The sequence below is a fragment of the Dermacentor silvarum genome, chromosome 8 (genome assembly GCF_013339745.2).
Source record: "Dermacentor silvarum isolate Dsil-2018 chromosome 8, BIME_Dsil_1.4, whole genome shotgun sequence".
NCBI classification, from domain to species: domain Eukaryota; kingdom Metazoa; phylum Arthropoda; class Arachnida; order Ixodida; family Ixodidae; genus Dermacentor; species Dermacentor silvarum.
In genome coordinates, this window is record NC_051161.1 from 85,066,195 (window position 1) to 85,083,402 (window position 17,208).

The following is a 17,208-nucleotide window of genomic DNA, read 5'->3' on the forward strand; positions in this document are numbered from 1 at the left end:
AGCCGAAATGTAGCAGTGGCGATCGCGCTCGCTCACGCGGAGCGTTCGGAAAGGGACTCAGTCATGGTCACTGACTCCCGGGAGACATGTTGCATGTTTCTTAAGGGGCACGTGACTGCGGCTAGCCTCGCGATAATCCCCAAATCGTTCAACCACCGCCATCGCCTACTCTGGTGCCCGGGACATTCGGGGGTACAGGGGAACGAATAGGCTAACGCTTTAGCTCGAGCGTCTACTAACCGAGCGATGGCGTCCTCTTCGAACCCCAACCCCTCACACTATCCCTCACAAATCCCATCAATTTAAATGCAAAAGACATCCTTGCTCATCAGCGCGGAGTCCGCAGAAAATACCCGCCGCCTCACCCACAACTTAGCGGGGAAGAGGCCGCCGATTGGCGCAAAATACAGACCGGGGTATTCCCCCATCTAAAACTGCTAAATGCCATGTATCCCACCCCGCTATAGGGCCACATGCCCTTGGTGCGGTGGCATACCTACACTAATACATGTGACCTGGGAGTGTAGTAAGCACCCTCATAGGCCCACTAATAATATCTCAATGGAGCAGTGGGAGGCACAGCTCGCCCGTTCCGACTTGGCAGGACAAAAGTCCTTAATTAGCCAGGTCAGGCAGGCGGCAGAGGCCAGTGGGGCCCTGGACTGAGGGGCTCCGACCACCGCTATACTTCAAATATTTTCCAGCCAAATAAAGTTTCTATATATATATATATATATATATATATATATATATATATATATATATATATATATATATATATATATATATATATATATGAGTTTGACCATATATATATTAGAAGTAAGAGAGATAGGTCTGATATTTTCTATGGTGTAACCTAAACCTTGTTTTTTTATGTATCGGGATTACATTAGCTAGTTTCCAATCGTATGGTATCCTGGCGTTGTTTAGAGAATAGTTTATAATGCTTAGGAGGTCACAAGGAGATAGTTCGAATAAAATTTTTATCATATGCACTGTAATTCCATCAGGACCTGGAGCTGACAAAGGTAAGTTTCGAATTACTTGAGCTAATACAGGCACAGTAACTTCGTTAAAGTCTGACGTTAGGGCTGGTTTTTGCAAGTTATGTGACATAGACGACATGAATCTACGCTCAAGGCCTTTTGCAATCTGTTCTAGTGATTTTATCATTTCATCAGATGATATAGTTACATAATCAATATTAATTGGTGGTGGCCGAATTTTTCGATTTCGCATATATCTAAACAGCGCCTTTTTGTTTTGGGGATTTGAAAGGAAATCATAGTGTTTCCTATTATAATCTTCTTTAGATTTAGCTACTGTGCGTTTAAATACAGCAGCGTAAAATTTGTAATCAGCCCAATTTTGGGGGGACTGGTTATAGAGTAGTTTCTTCCAAGCTGCTTTTCTTCGTCTGTAGTCTCGTGTACAGTCTGGATTCCACCAAGGACTATAAGAGGCTCTCTTGACAGACTCAACAATAAATTCAGCTTCTTTGTATGATCGTTTGATTACAGCACAAATTTTCATAGGTTTTGTTTCTTCGCGCTCTTCAGAATGGTGAGCCAAATGTTCTTTTAAATCATTTCTAAATTTATTGTAGTTTACGAATACTCGGATCTGAGAGCACGATGTTATTAACGGGCAAGCAATTTCAAATATTATTGGACAGTGATCACTGTTGGTGGCACAGTCCAAGGCAGCCCAAGATGAACTAGTCAGAGATGAACTTATGAAACTTAAATCTAAGGCTGAGCGCGACCTATTGCAAATAAATGTAGGAATTGTAGTGTTGAGAGAAGTCATATGGCTATCTATTGACCAATCCAACAAACTTTTGCCACATTGATCTGTTCGAAAACCCCAACACGTGTGATGGGAGTTGAAATCTCCCACAAAGATTTTATCCTTGCACCATGACGACACCGCGGAATCCAAACATCGAGTGTCTTGCACACCCGCAGGAAAGTATACATTTACTAAAGAGAATGGTAGGCAGCCCGGTAAGGTTACATCTAAGGCAAAAATTTCACTTTTAGGGGACATGTTTATATGAAATCTTCACCTTAAGACTAACTTTATTACTAATGAAAAATGCTAAGCCTCCGCCTTTCGAAGGACGGTCTAATCGGAAAGATCGGAAGTTATTTATATGAAAAGATTGATGTGTTGAAAACCATGTTTCTTGCAGTGCAATAATATCCGGGGAGAATTTGGATGCCAAATACAGTAAATCTGTTACGGCAGAGTGAATGGATCGGCAATTCCAATGAAGAGTTTGAGGAATCCTACGGTTGCGAAAGGATTGACTCAGTAACTGCTTTACTTAAAATGCTGTCTTTTAAGAAATCGTTCTTTGTAAGGTTGTGTTTGACGTATTTTTTCGTCTTTGAGTGAATAAGTGAAGTGGCTGTTTTCGACAAAAGGGATCTAGATCACTTTAGCGATCGGGAGTCCATGTCCATTTCATCTGAGCTTTCTGCATCCGCATTGATGCCTTCACTGTGGTTCTTGCTTACATCAACAGATGGACCAGCAATTTGATCATCTTGGGACGTGAGTTTAGGCGCTACCTCTTCATTTGATGGTCGTGGACACTCATTAGTTTGCGAATTCATGCTAATAGCTGCTGTTGTGCCGAATACCTGTGCCATCTGGTTAGTTAGGATTTGTGACAAGGACTCACAAAGGTTTCCAGCTAGTCGCTCCATGGCCTTCTCCATTGCCCTTTCGACTGCATCAGCAATAGCAATTGAAAGAGACGCTTCCGTGGCGATTGTATGACGGGCTGCGACAGCTGCGTATCCCTGTGTTCTAGCCTGTATTTCAGATATGGCTTCTTGACGAGAACAACGTCTTCGTTCGATGATTTCTAGAACTTGTATTTCTCATGCCCTTGCCGAGCAATTCAAATAATCAGCAGAGTGGCCTTCATTGCAGAGGCAGCACTTTTCTTCCCTCCTGGTGCACTCGCTGGAATTGTGTTCCTCCCCACAAAATCGGCACCTAGGAGCAGACCTACATCTATTCTATTCTGTTCTATTCGCCCCTTGTCGTCTTTCTCTCCCAGAGCCCGACTTGCGAGCGCTCGCGGCCAAGTTCACTTCGTCTTTACCATATATATATATATATATATATATATATATATATATATATATATATACTTCTCTCCAAAATATATACAAACAGCTAAGCCACGCAGTGACCAACATGACTATTTTCTATTTGCATTAACCAGGAAGCAAACGCGCTTAGAACCGCAGTTGAAACTGCGGAAGGAACCGTACAATGCGACCGAAGCTGTTAGGAAAGGTAGCAGTGGCGCCATCTCGCGGCATCCGCGGGAAAGGGTGACGCCAGTGCCCGGCCGGTCGCACCACTAGAGTATATTCTAGTTCACTATACCCAGAGGCACCGGCAACAGTCACCAACGCCGCGCGCGTTCGGTGCGAACGCGGCCAAAACGCCGACGGCGTCGACAACAGTTCTGCGCGTTGCTGGTGCTGCTGCATGTCCACGTTTACACGCTGATAAAACTACCATCCTTACTCCGTATTGGAGTACGGCCCAGATACCCGTTCTCCCACAGCATTCTCACAGGGGGAAAGGGTTCACTCAAACCCCTTTCCCCCTGTTGAGCTCTTCTTTTAGATGCGAGGGCATCTTATGCTCGGGGCAGTGTCCGTTCTGCGGCGTCCGCACCTATACTGCGCGTGCGCAACTGTCCCTCATTCTCCTCTCCTCTTCCCCTGTCCCCCTCTCCGGGACAGGGGAAGAGGAGGTGCGGCGCAGCAAATCATTGCATATAACTCTCTCTCTCTCACTCTCTCCTTCTCTCTCTAAGGGTACGCCGGTAGGCGGGGCAAGTGTCGCTGCGCAGTATAACGCGCGTTCGCTGTGCTTCCGTCATAAGGAGCCTGCATGCAAGCGCTGTTCTAAAACAGCGCTTGCATGTAGGCTTCATATTCCGTCACCGTTTCCTTGCGCACCGACGCTAGGAATCACGCATGATCTCTAAATAAAGGCGCAACAACCCCGTACAAACGTCTCCTCTCTTCTCAATACATTATCTCACTCTTTCATTGGGTTGTGTTGCCAAGTGAAACGAAACGGAAACTCGATGCGCACCCCCCTGCGATGCTTTCGCATCCCACCATGGTGGCCCGTAGGGTGAGATGATGTGATTTTTTTCTTACCTCTCCCGCTAGGTCCCATGGCCCATTTTTAGCGAAGTCCGAAAACGACGGCACAGGGTCCGCATAAGCAGCTTCGCTGTAAAACCTTTAGTCTTTGTCTTGGTCAAACTAGGCAAGCATAACAAATGAATCATGGAAACTTAACATCGTCTTTGAACCCAAAACTTATTTCTCTCTCTCTCTTTAGAAATTAGCTTTTTTACTATACCACATGACACCCGTAGATTCTCTGGTTCCCCCTAATATGTTTTTGTCCGTTTCACAACGCTTTTGTTGCAAGCGCAAACGCTGATTACGCTTGATTTACGGAATACACCAATAGCTTATGCTTTAACCTAAGATCTCATCTATCTTCTGGAAAACTACTAAGTTCATCCATTTTTTTGCTGCATATCTTCTGTTGCACGCACGATAAGCATAATATTCTTAAGGAGGTGATGTCGCACTGAGAACAAAGAGTAATACTTTTTAGAGCGAATAGCTTCATTTGGCGCCTTGGTCTGTTTTCGTAATGGTGACTGGTTGGACTTTCAGCACTACGTATTGTCGGTGACAAACGCCGAAACAGTGACGTTCTGCAACCTCACCGGAGTCGTGCGTTGTCTTTGTAAACAGAGGCAGAGGAGGCTAGCTTAGGCAAGCAATGGACGCGTTATCACGCAATCAAGCATGGCGGCACGCATGGGATCATGGTGAAAGGGTTCACATATATATATATAGACCGCTCCTCGGTTGAATCGTCAAGTACAATGTGTTATTTTTTTAACGTGAACTTACCCTACTACCGACACAGTTGCTAGAAACGCTAATCATGTATATTGTAGCTGGATTCTTCAATGGCCCAAACGTATTTACACAGGGGCGAAACACAACGTCGAGGTTATCTTAGTTTTATTTGCGCGACAGTGTCCGTCGGTGGATCAATACTGTTAAGCAAACTAAAGATAGCCGCGAATAGTGCTTCTCATCTATATATTGTATATATTGGGAGAGAGAGACAGACCATGTCGTTTGCATCCCCCACCCATCGACAAATTGTTGGTACGCCACTGTCTTCAACTTCTTGTACAGGTAAAGTGCAGGTTATGTAAAGGGATATGGACACAAAAGTTGGCGGGTGGTCTTTTGCGTGACAAACAAAAGTTGAACTGTTGAACATAACGAATACAACAGCTGCTTTGAAAAAATAAAAGTGCTTGACAACAAGCTGCTTTGAAAAAAATTACGAGAAATTGTTTCTTTTTTGCGATTTTCTGTCGCACCTTCCCTCCAAGCGGGCGCCGGCAGAAGCTGAAATTTGACGTCATAACACGCACCCGCGCGCTCGCACGCGCGCGGCCAAGGTCGGCCACAGCCGCCGCAGTGTTTCCGGGGGTGTCGGCCCCTTGCAGCGTTTGTTTAACCCTTCCGGCGATCTTCGCACGTGGTCCGTCTGAAACATTATCCCCGTCGGTGCTCCACGCAGGTGGTGCGTCTTACATGAGTCTACCCGCGGTCGTCGCTTCGTATTGACGCGTTCGTCGCAGCGGAAGGAAATGCCCAGACTTTGCTGTTATAACAGCCTCGTCGGTCGTGACACGCCGTCGCGCACGTTTCGCAGAGATGAGAAGGTGCGTAAACTTTAGATACCTGCCTGTCAACCAACACGCCCAGCCTGGAGACCCCTAAAAAAATCACATCATCTCACCCTACGGGCAACCATGGTGGGATGCGAAAGCATCGCAGGGGGTGCTCATCGAGTTTCCGTTTCGTTTCACTTGGCAACACAACAGAATGAATGTTAGAGTGAGAGAATGTATTGATAAGAGAGGAGACGTTTGTGCGGGATTGTTGCGTCTTTATATAGAAATCGTACTTGATTCCTAGCGTCGGTGCGCTAGGAATCGGTGACGGAAGCACAGCGAACGCGTGCTTTATACTGCGCCGCGACACTTGCGCCGGATACCGGCGTACCCTTAGAGAGAGAGGGAGATATTGAGAGAGTTATACGCAATGATTTGCTGCGCCGCACCTGTGGCACAGAGGGGGAGAGGGGAGGAGGAGAGCGCGCACCTGCGTAGGAGAGGAGAATGAGGGAGAGTTGCGCATGCGCAGTATGGGTGCGGATGCCGCAGAACGGACACTGCCCCGAACATAAGATGCTCTCGCATCTAAAATTACTTCATTTGCGCGTACCACTTCATTCACGATGATTATGTGAGCAGCCCGGCTGTGCTGAAAAGCCTCGGCATGCCACTCAAAAGGCAACTACTAAAGCCGGACGCTCATGAAAAGCAAGGCAGAAATGATCAGTGGCACGTTTGAAAAGAGGAGGCAAAAAGATGTCGGTACTGTTTTCGTTCAATTGCAGCCTTCTTCAGCAGTGTGAGGGTGAGGCTGGGGCGAGATGCCCGAGACTCGGCGCGAAGGCAGTACTGTCTTTAAAAATGTTGGCAAAGCATAGTAAAACAATACAAGCCTAGCGTGCGTGAGCGCGACTCACGAGATCAGTCCTACATGGCAGCGGGGCAGACACACACACAGCTCTGCTTCATCACAGGCTAAAAGCGGGAAAACGGGGGAGAACGCCAGACAGGTGCTGCCATCGGTCGGGCGGCTGGCGAAGTGGACGTGAGAGTCTCGGGGGTACTGATACCTCACAGCAGTTGCTCACGCCGACGGCATAAACTACTATTCAGTCATCCACGCAGTGCTTAAGTACCCCGCAGCTGCCTCACCTGCGTGCGCTCTTGGAAAAGCAAGTTTACAGCAGAAATGACAAATAATTCTTGCACAAGGGTCTGGTGCAGAGCGAAATCTTCGCGCTACGGTTCGCGAAAAACCTGACCGGCACTTCCACGGCCGCCTGCTCTTCTTCGTCGCTTGACGCGAAAGGCTCGTAACCGTAAGCGGTAATATTTCTTGCCAGGTTGGAATGGTCCTCGTCTTCATACTTGTACGCATCGCTGGTAGAGGCACCAGAACTCGAATCCATGCTCGTGATTGCGGCGTCGGCGCGCTTCGAATGACCGCGGCCGGCCGGCTTTAAATACGTAAATTTGTCTACACGGTTTTCAAACAAACGGGAGTAAAGGAATGCGACCAAAATCACGGTTTCAATGTATGTTTATTCCTGAATAAGCGCGCGACGACAAGACTGTGGTGCGACGTCAACGACACAACTGCGACGACAGAGACGGTAGAGTGCCAGCGTTGACACAATGATGACGGCGACACCGCGGAAGCTCATTGAGTGGCATTTAAGAAAGAGAAAATTTGGCTTTGTGATAGGAACGCTGCATGAAAAATTTGCCGTGGTTTAGGACGATTAAACCAAGTTTGTCAAGCGATAGCGCGCTTTTGCTTGCTTTGGGAAAGGACACAGACGCTGCTCGGCGCTGTCAGCAACGTCCACATCTACTATTCCACCACAAGACAACACACAGACGTTGCTCGGTGCGGCAGCAGTAGCGTTGCGAATTCAGCTTCATGCTGCGTCTCGCTTCAACGGGAACTATGCGTCGAAGGCACAGCGCATACGAAGCTACCAGCACTCGGCGCACTTTGCACAAATCGCAGATCGCTTTGAAGGTGAGGCAGGCGCGAGCGCGTATTCTGTCCACATCGCAGATCGCGTTCAAGATATGGGCGCCCTCGCGGCGTACGCAGAAACCGCCGATAGTGGCAGGCTAAGTCCCCGTTTGACCTTGGTGGAGCTTGAAGGTGAGATTTACGGAACCAGGCGTTTTCTAGGTTTGTACTTGGAGTATCGCTCTAAACCATTGGGTAGATTCGCCCGAGAGGCGAGACATTAGAGAGTGGTAGTACTGCGCCGTGACGATAGGTGCCCAGCACGCAAGCGCTTAGCGGAACTTGGCAGCGCGTGTCACGACAGGGTTTAGAGCACATGGGAGCATAGAGTTAGCATAGACATTTAATCGCGACAGCGTTAACGGCCCCGTGTCGCAGAAACTCCGGTGCTGGCGTCAGGCGTCGTACCCGGCGTTGGCGTAACGTCAGCGAAAATTGCCGTATAAATTCAATACGGCACTAAAGCTCTTCTTTTATCACCAAAGTTGCCCATACCTTGTCTTACATTCTTTACAAAGTTATTCCTCAGAACTATTCCCCAGAAGTTATTCCTCCGACGAATAAAATGAAACGCGCTGCAGGTACCCGTTGGACGATGACTACATCCCCCCAGAGCGTGAAGTGTAGTTACCCGAAGAAATGTACTGCGAACACCATGTTGCCGCTCGGAAAAGTACTGTCATCGCTCGGCAAAGCGGGGTCATCGTGCTGAAAAGCGGTCTCATCGAGAAAGAACACTCAACGCAATGTACCTGAAACACTACTTTAATGAGAACTCGATCCGCAATTAAAACGCAGCTGAGAGATCGCAATCGCGATATGACTGGTTTGTGGTCTTGCGTTGTTGCGACCTCATATGCAGCAACATTATATTCGGAAACACAACGCAGCAGCACTAAACTCGGCAACATTTCGCCGCAGCAATAAACTCAGTGACGTAAAGCCCAACGACAAGTGCAACAAGTCATGCTTTCGCATTTACACATCGTAAGTATTGCTTTTCTGACCCCATTATTTTCTTCCACGCGCGCAGCCCAATCACTGCTTTTTACATTATTGCATAGACAAGGAAGAAGAAGATGTCCGCTCTTAAATGTGCAGACTGTGCTCGACACCGAGAAGGGCCAGAGCGGTTTCCGCTGAAATATTCTGTTTTGGAAACCAACAGATTTCAAAAGGCTGTATCGGGGTCGGCTAATCCTCGGTGTGCTCCCCCCGATGGCGGTTCAGCGGCATCAGGAATAAGTATTGGATGTGCATCCGGCAGCGGCAGCCTACCTGTTTCCACCATTGTGCATCGTCGCCGAATGGCACGCAGACTCCGGGAGGTACGCGGCAGTTCACGCTTTTCTAGGGGTTTTGTTTTTTCGAGGCCCGTTTCAGATAGCGAAGTGATTTGGCGTTCGAACCCCTGACGTCGCGCACTGCTCTGCCAGCCCGCAATATCAGCACTTGACGCCGAGCAAGGTAGTCGAAATTGATCGTGTTGACGATTTTCTGGCTGTTTAGAAAAGTAAGGCCGAGATAGAACAGACAGAAAGAAAAGAAAGGATAGAAAGGAACATATCTGAGCAAAAGGAATCTGCAATTAAACCAGCCTAAATCGGCTCCCCATCTTAGGTCTTGACAGCGAGTGCACAAGAGCCTATACTAGGATACTTTCTATACAGCTTAGTGTGCCGGATTATGTAGTAATTGGTTAAAGAGAGACATCGATGATCACTTAAGTTAAAAGTAAGTGATGCCGTGCAAATGCGACAAGGTAGAGGTAATGTTTAAAATGTCTTCGAGGTTGTTGGAAAACGCACGCTGTAGATACCATCTTTTAAGCAATCTTGCGTTGAACAGTTCATTGAGTGTTTGCTTTATCTGTTGAACAGGATTAAAGCGTAACTTATCACAAATATTCTTGAAGCGTATCCCCAGAAACCTGTGCACGACACGGCACGCCATTCTATACGTGACAACCGAGCGGTATTGCACTCGCAGACAGCGTACGTGTACTATAAGCGAATGTCTATTGCCGGTGCAATTTTCGCACAATATTAAACTTTTCTTTTTTTTAGCCACGGTGCTTCATCTAATCTCAACGATAGTTCAGCCAATAAGTATCGACAAATAGCAGCATAAGCAAGAAAGATTCACTAATTCACCTTTAAAAATTAGGGGATATAGTGGGCCCTCTATAATTTTACACCTTACCATAATCAGTCTAACTTTGGGCCAGCAATTCGAATTCAAAATCTCAACCACCAAATACTCGAAATAATTTCTAGCGATGCAGTCTGCGTCAATAAGGCAGTGTCCCCAACGTGTCACACAAACATGAAACATAAGTGGATGAGAAAGTGATTCATCTGGGGGCTCATTTGGTGAGGTTAGAAGCCCATGCCGGCGGCTATTGCTTTCTACTTAAATCTACCTTACAGCCGCTATGAGTGATAAAAATTACTCAAAGATTAACATTAAGAATTAAAAAAATAATTAGTAAAGTAAAACACCCTTCGAAAAAAAGATTTGTCACAGCTTCACCCGAAAAGCCAAGCATCAATTGCGATAGCAAATTAGTAGAGAGCTATACGGAGTAAGAATAGTAGTCTTAGCAGATGTATACACTTGGACATGCAGCAGCACCAGCAACGCGCAGAACTGTTGTCGACACCGTCGGCGTTTTGTCCGCGTTCGCACCGAACGCGCGCGGCGTTGGTGACTGTTGCCGGTGCCTCTGGGGGCGGCTCGCAGGTTTTCGACGAGATCAGAATGGGACACTCGTCGAGCAGCGTCGGAAATCTTACCCATCTTCTCGCCTCGCAACATTTTAGATGCGATGCAGCTTATGGTCGGGGCTATCTCACTCCCTCCCTCCCTCCGCCGTGCGGCGTCCACACCTCTACTGCGCACGCGCCGGTTTCCGCTTCCGGTTCCGCTTCAGTTTCTACTTCCGCTTCCCGTTCCACTTCTGGTTCTGCTTGCACTTCCAGTTCCGCTTCGGGTTCCGGAACTTCCGGCTTCCGGAGAACGCTTCCGGCGTTTTGCCCGAATGATCCCCCGCTGCTTTGCCCACTCATCATCATTCACTTCGTCCTCTCATTCTCCTCCCGCAACGCCGCGATGAGTGCCACGGACAGCACCAGCGTCAACGCCAGTGTCAGCGCCGTGGACAGCGCCGCTAGAGTGTACTAGAATCTAGTACACTCTAGCGCCGCGGATAAGAGGGCTCGGGCCGCTACCACGAAACGGCAGCGGCGACAGGCCGATCTGAAAACTAATGGAACTTGAGTCGACCCCATGGCTGCTTCGCATACTACTCAGGGTTCCCCTGCGGGAAGATGGTGTAATTTTTTATATAAATACGCATTTGGTGCCGCAGCTAAACCTCACCTCCCTTCCCTCCTTCCCATCCCCCCCACGGCGTTTCGCGCGACGGAAGAAGTCGCGTTTGCTCTCTATATATGGTAATTGTAAAGGAGGAAAGAGACGCTTAATTTGCAGCCCTTCAGGGATCACGGCGCAGAACGCGCGTTTGCTCTCCGACCTGCGTCCGCTCTCCGTGAAAGCGCGCGTCCCTCGCGCCCTTTCACTCGCACATACAGCGTCCGGAGCGCGGCGACGATTTCATCGCCGTTGACGTCATACGGAACCTTGCGGCGACGGCGACGCCGACGACAAAAATCTGCTTTGGAGTGTCCGCTTTGGAGTGTCCATATAATTGCTATAGCAATAAAAAAAGATTAACAGGCCTGCGCGGCACACGCAGCACAGTCACGTCACAGCGTAAGCTGGTGGAGCGGCTCAAGAGTAGTTCCAATTTCGGCACGACGCACACCAGGGTCTTCGCGACAAAGTATTTTCGCCTCGTTTTGACGAGAACGATCTGAACTGTCCGGCCGGCGTCGACGGTGGGCTGCGGCTTGTAACGGTCTCTGCACAGCAGTCTGCTGAGCCCGATGATGCCTGGTTGTAGCCGCGCACGTAGCTGTACGATTCGCTTCTGCAGCACTGGTTCGTACCTTGCGAGGAGACACCATAACGTGTACCAAAGAGGTATCCAGAATACGAGGCGCACATCTCACATCGGAATCGAATTGATTGCGCGCCTCGTCTAAATCGCATCTCGTCGTATGCGCCTGCGCACGCTGCGTTTGCAGGCACCTTAACTAGATGGCGCCACCACACTGGCGGAGGCTCGGGTCGTCTGCGTCTGTGCGCTGGCCTGGGGAGCATTTATTGTGCATTTTACCGCTGCCCGATAGCAAGCGCTTGCGTGGCTCAGTGGTAGAGTATCCGGCTCCCACGTAGTGGGCGCGGGTTTGATCGCGGTGGGAACCGTGTACTTTTTTCGCATTTCCGGCGATAGCGGTTATCGTCCCCAATGGTGGCGGCGGCGGCAGCGAACAACATCGCGAGCCGCCACGGCTATTGGAATGAGCCCATAACAGCTTAGGCAGTAAAAGATGCTTATACTCAAAGATGCCTAATACTCAAGCATTAGAAGTTAATGTATTGATAACAAGGAAGAACATTAATCACGTTCTAAGAGAACCTCGCATGTTACTGCGTAAATGCGAACATGGACAATGCAAAAGGTATAGATAAATATAATTTTGAGACTACCAAATCCTTGCCCTAACGTTGAAGAGTATGTAGCTCTAACAATAATGATTCTTGCTATGACTATGCTTTACGATAGCCCAAGTGTGAGACCCCATTTCATACGCGAAGCGTAGAAATGAAGCACCTGTTAAGTCCGCTTTCTGGTTACATCTCAGGAGCAAATATTGAAGCGCAGGAGCTTCCTACGGCAAAGCAAGAGTGATAAGACCTTTTGTTCGCTACGCAGGTGATGGATTCACTGTCTTCCGGCCGTCATCGCAGAAGCCGGTTCGCTTTCGCCATCATCGTAGTCACCATCGTTATTTTCGTCGTCGTGATTGTCTACTATAGTACCGTGGAAATCGTAGCCTCCTACAGGGCGTCCAAGAGTTCAAAGCGGCCGAACTTGTGCAAAACTGCTGACTGTGTTGTGCATTCTCGCCTCTTGACTGAACCCGTCGGCAGAAACGTCGACCCATGTGAAGATTTCCAAGATCACGTCTGCGCGGCGTGGCGTCAGCTGGAGCACGTCCGCGACGAGCGGGTCGCTTCTGCTGTAGGCGAAGTCCGCACGGTGTGGTACGAGAACCTCGAAAGTTTGCTCCGGAAGGCGACAACGCTCATTAAGGCTTCAAAGAAACCCCTTGCTATGCTCCGCTCATGCGCCCAGAAGCTTAGAGCCAGACCTACGGATGTTGCGCTGTTCCGCAGCTTCATGGGCAAGCTCCGCCTGTCCTGGCCAGAAGAACCACCAAGTGACGTCGAACCTTTAGGTGTCCTTCTCGACCTCACCTTCAACTGGGGTCTCTGTTTCTGGCTGCGTATAAGGCTGTCAAAAAAACCTGGCTCAGCATTAGGAAGCAGGATCAGGATCATGCTCTCGCCCGGCCAGAGTGCCTCTGTCTACACTTTCGCCATGCGATATTACAGACTGGTCATCGAAGGAACGTACGCTCGCTACTGGTCGCGACTTAGGGACTTACTGAACAGCGAAGAGTCATCTAACGACAGCGATAGGATCAATCGCGGCCAAACGGTGGAAGGAAAAGTAATCAAGTTGCTAGTCTCCATCGTTAACAAGCATCCAGTCGATCCAGTTTCCGTCCCACTCTCAAATATATCATTGTTCACGCATCCTGTGCCATCCACTGAGTGGCTGGGGCAACTGAACAATGTGTTGCGTTACGAGGGGCCGTTCAGTGGTGACGACGAACTGCTTGCGAGCGACAGAATGCTATTGAACACAATCGGCAAGCTCTTCGCGATGTTCAGCCATAGCGAGTTACTCAGCCATCTATCCTGGCAGTTTGTGCAAGCCTACGCTCCCATTCTGGACCAGAGCCTCGGAGACTTCTTCAGTGACCGAGATTTTCGCATATTCTGCGCCGCGCAGGTGTCGTCATCGTACAGCCCGCTTATCACGACTATCTACACTCGGCTTAACCCGCCGCAAAAGAACCACCGCTACTTGGCCAGCAATCTGAGCATGATTCTGAAGCACACCGTCCAAAGAATCGTCCGTTCCACCCATCTCGACAACCTAACAAAGACGGCCGCCACCAAGAAGCTCATGGCGATGAATGTCCGCCTGTGGCCTGTGGGCGAGCTGCTACGAAATCCGGATAAGATATACTCCGGATTCCCTGAAAATGGAGAATCGTTTGTTCATCTCTGGGTCGACACGCGACGGTCGCTGCGGAGTATGGTCGGCACTGCCTACGGTAACGTCGTATTTTCCTTCACCGTCGTTGACTCGCCTCTGCTAGTGCAATACGACTACCTCACGAACCAGCTAGAAATTTCGGTGGTGGCACTCACAAGTCCACTGTATTACAGTGATGGCACCGAATGCCATGTTCTATGGGGGTCTCGGATTTCTGGTAGCAGAAGAAGTGCTCAAGATGCAAGACGCGGTGGGTGCCCGCTTCCATGCCAACGGCAGCGTGGTCCCTTTCTGGCTCTATAAGAACTCACGCAAGCTGCTTGAGAACCACGAGACCTGCCTGGGGGTCAGAAACAACCTTGGCATGTATCTGCCGGCATTGGAAGTCGCCTACTCAGCGTTTCGAGAAGCAACTCACCACGATAAGCACCCAATGCAGCTGAGTGATGAGTTGACGGAGCCGAAGGTTTTCTTCAAGACAGTCTGTTTGACGACGTGCGCGACGAGGGGCTTCGGACATGGTGTCCCTTTGGTGGACTGCAACCAGCTGATGAAGAACTCACTAGAGTTTGTTGCTACCTTTAGCTGCAAGGAAGTGTCGCGCTATGAACAGCATGTACAAGTGTCCATACTTTCAGTGAGTAATAGCAAATCCTGAACATTCGCGACAGTTTTAATTATTGCGCTCAGAGCTTATGCAGTTATCTTTGACTCTCAATATGTTGCACACTATCATTGCCAAGAACTTAACAAGCATTATTTTAGTAATATTTTACAGAATTGAATCAGGAGCAAATTAATATTTCTCTAACATTCGCATATACTGCTATCTCAGAAACAATACGTAGCAGGAGGGAGTACATACAGGTTGAAAAACAACGGAAAATCACTTGGTTACAGAAAATACGTTGTTTAAAAAGGAGCATAGGTGATCACCAACCGAGGCTAACAGACTATAACGTTAACAATATCTTGAACGAACAACACCTCGGGCGTTGACTACTACGATAAACTACGTTGAATAAACACCTGTAAACTGCCTACTAATACTTTTGTTAAACTACCTTGGATAAACAAACATCATTGCGAGAGAGCAAGATTTCTGCCAAACGAGAAAGTGAAACACTGGAAAGGGTAGCGAAATAAATATTCTGCGTAAGTTCTGCAGCAAGTTTTTAGCAATGTGTTTCTCTACATTCAATCCGCAAAAAAACATTTGGTCACTTAATTTCTCGATTGTGCTGGAGTATGTAGTGTTCCACCCATTGTGGTGGTTTTCTTCTAAATATACATGTTTTATTTTACTTTTTTCCTCTTGAGACTTGCATAACTTTTGTAAACATTTCTTTGTCCAATATATGGCCCCCTATTTTGTTATTGATTTTGTAAGTTTTTCACTACTGTCGATTTATATATTTTACGGTGTCAAGCCGTATAAACTGCCGCTTTCTTGCCGCATCTCCTCAGCCATGTGATATCCAAGTGGTATTATGTATTTCAATGCACCTGTATACGTCTAGGACTTAATAAATAAAGAGAAGAAAGAAAGAAAGTTATTCTTGACCACAGCGGTTCTCGCGTCCTATTTGGCCATGCAGTCATTACAACGAATTCCTATTACTCGGCTGCTATGGCGTCATTTATTCTCTCAATCCATGCGTTTGTGCAATACATTTCGTAAGAAGGCACGAAAAACAAACAATTTGGGGAGTTTTGTTTTAGTTATGGCTAAATCTTATATGCAGTACGTGTCCGCGTATGCTTCCAAACTAAAAACTGACATTTACTAATTCGCAAGGTCGTTTTGTGAGGAGTGGAAGAGATCGGACATTGAAAGACGTCGTAATAGGGGCTCCTGATGAGTATTGAACACGTAGGATTGTTTAACTGGCACGAAAGAGGCACTATAGAGGTGTTATAGAGCTTATCCTGTTATGGCATCATTGCAATAGCAGGTTCTGTTGGCGATGCTGTCTGCTGCCGCCGCCACCGGTGTCCGTCACAGCTATCACCAGGAATGAGAAAACAAACACTCAGTTCCCGCCGGAATCAAACCCGGGCTCTCTGCGCGCGAGTCAGCCGCTCTACTACGGCGCCACGCCAGCGCTTGCTAGGTTCTGCGGAAACATGCCCTATACACGCGTCCTAGCGCACAAGGAGTCACGCGATGTGAGATGTGCGCCGTGTAGCGCCGATACATGCGCACTTTGCATTGTAGTTGCATATTATGGCACCAGGTAGCGCACCATTTTACGGTTCCATAGGTAGCAGTACAAGGTACAGTCTGTTTCACATTTAAGGGAAAACTCGGAGCGCCTTGCATCGCGATACTGCAAGCGCTGGAGTCGGGTGCCGGAAGCAGCTCGCGCAGGCGCAGACGCTTCAGGCGCGGAATCTTGAACCGCGTCGACTGCTACGGCGGTGCGCGCTGGCCGCATGGTGGCATGGTCGGGAAGCGTGCTACTGTCAGGGCAGTGCACGGATTTGATCGTTACTGCGGGAACTGAGCCAATATTCTTAACTAAGCATTGAGCGACGCCACCGTCGGAGCCTTCTTTGGTGACAATGGGGTTCTGCAAACTTCGTTTGACACCATCCTTCGTTTGTTCTTTCGAAAGGCTGGCGTACTGAGTGCGTTCACGTATATTTCTTCACTGTGCATGCTACCGTAATACGCAGCGACAAGAAAAACACACCAAAATGTGCGCGCAACGTGTTCCGTCTTTATTTGACGCGAAAGGAAAACAATACACTCCACAATGACTATGCGGGTCAAACACGATGCACACCTGTCTAGTTTAATGAACTACTGTCGAGAAGAATCACTTTCGGCTCATTGTCTTAACCTAAAGCATTCCTTTATTCGTATCCGTTTGTTTCATCGTGTTTGACCCTCATAGCTATTGTTGTTGAGTGCTTTGTTTTCCTTTCGCGTCAAATAAAGACTGAGCACGTTGCGCGCACATTTTGAAGTCTCTTTTTTGCCGCTGCGTATTAGGGTAACACACACAGTGAAGAAATATACGTGCACGCACTCAGTACCCCTGCCTTTCTGAAGAACAAACGAAGGATGCTGTCAAAAGAAGTTTGCAGAACCCCATTGTCACCAATGAAGGCGCAGAGGTTGGCGTCGCTCAACGTTTAGTTAATAATATCGGCTCGCTTAGCGCAGTAACGATG

General features: G+C 48.3%; 1 protein-coding gene across 1 annotated transcript in view; it reads left to right on the top strand.

The window, feature by feature from the left end:
* LOC119462255 (endothelin-converting enzyme 1) overlaps positions 1 to 14,686 on the top strand; it is a 31,842-nt gene extending 17,156 nt beyond the window's left edge. Inside the window, exons 2-3 of the mRNA XM_037723599.1 lie at positions 12,613 to 14,086; positions 14,202 to 14,686. Coding sequence (XP_037579527.1) covers positions 12,613 to 14,086; positions 14,202 to 14,686 — 1,959 coding nt within the window. The remainder of the gene's footprint in view (positions 1 to 12,612; positions 14,087 to 14,201) is intronic.
* The last annotated feature ends 2,522 nt before the right edge of the window (positions 14,687 to 17,208 follow it).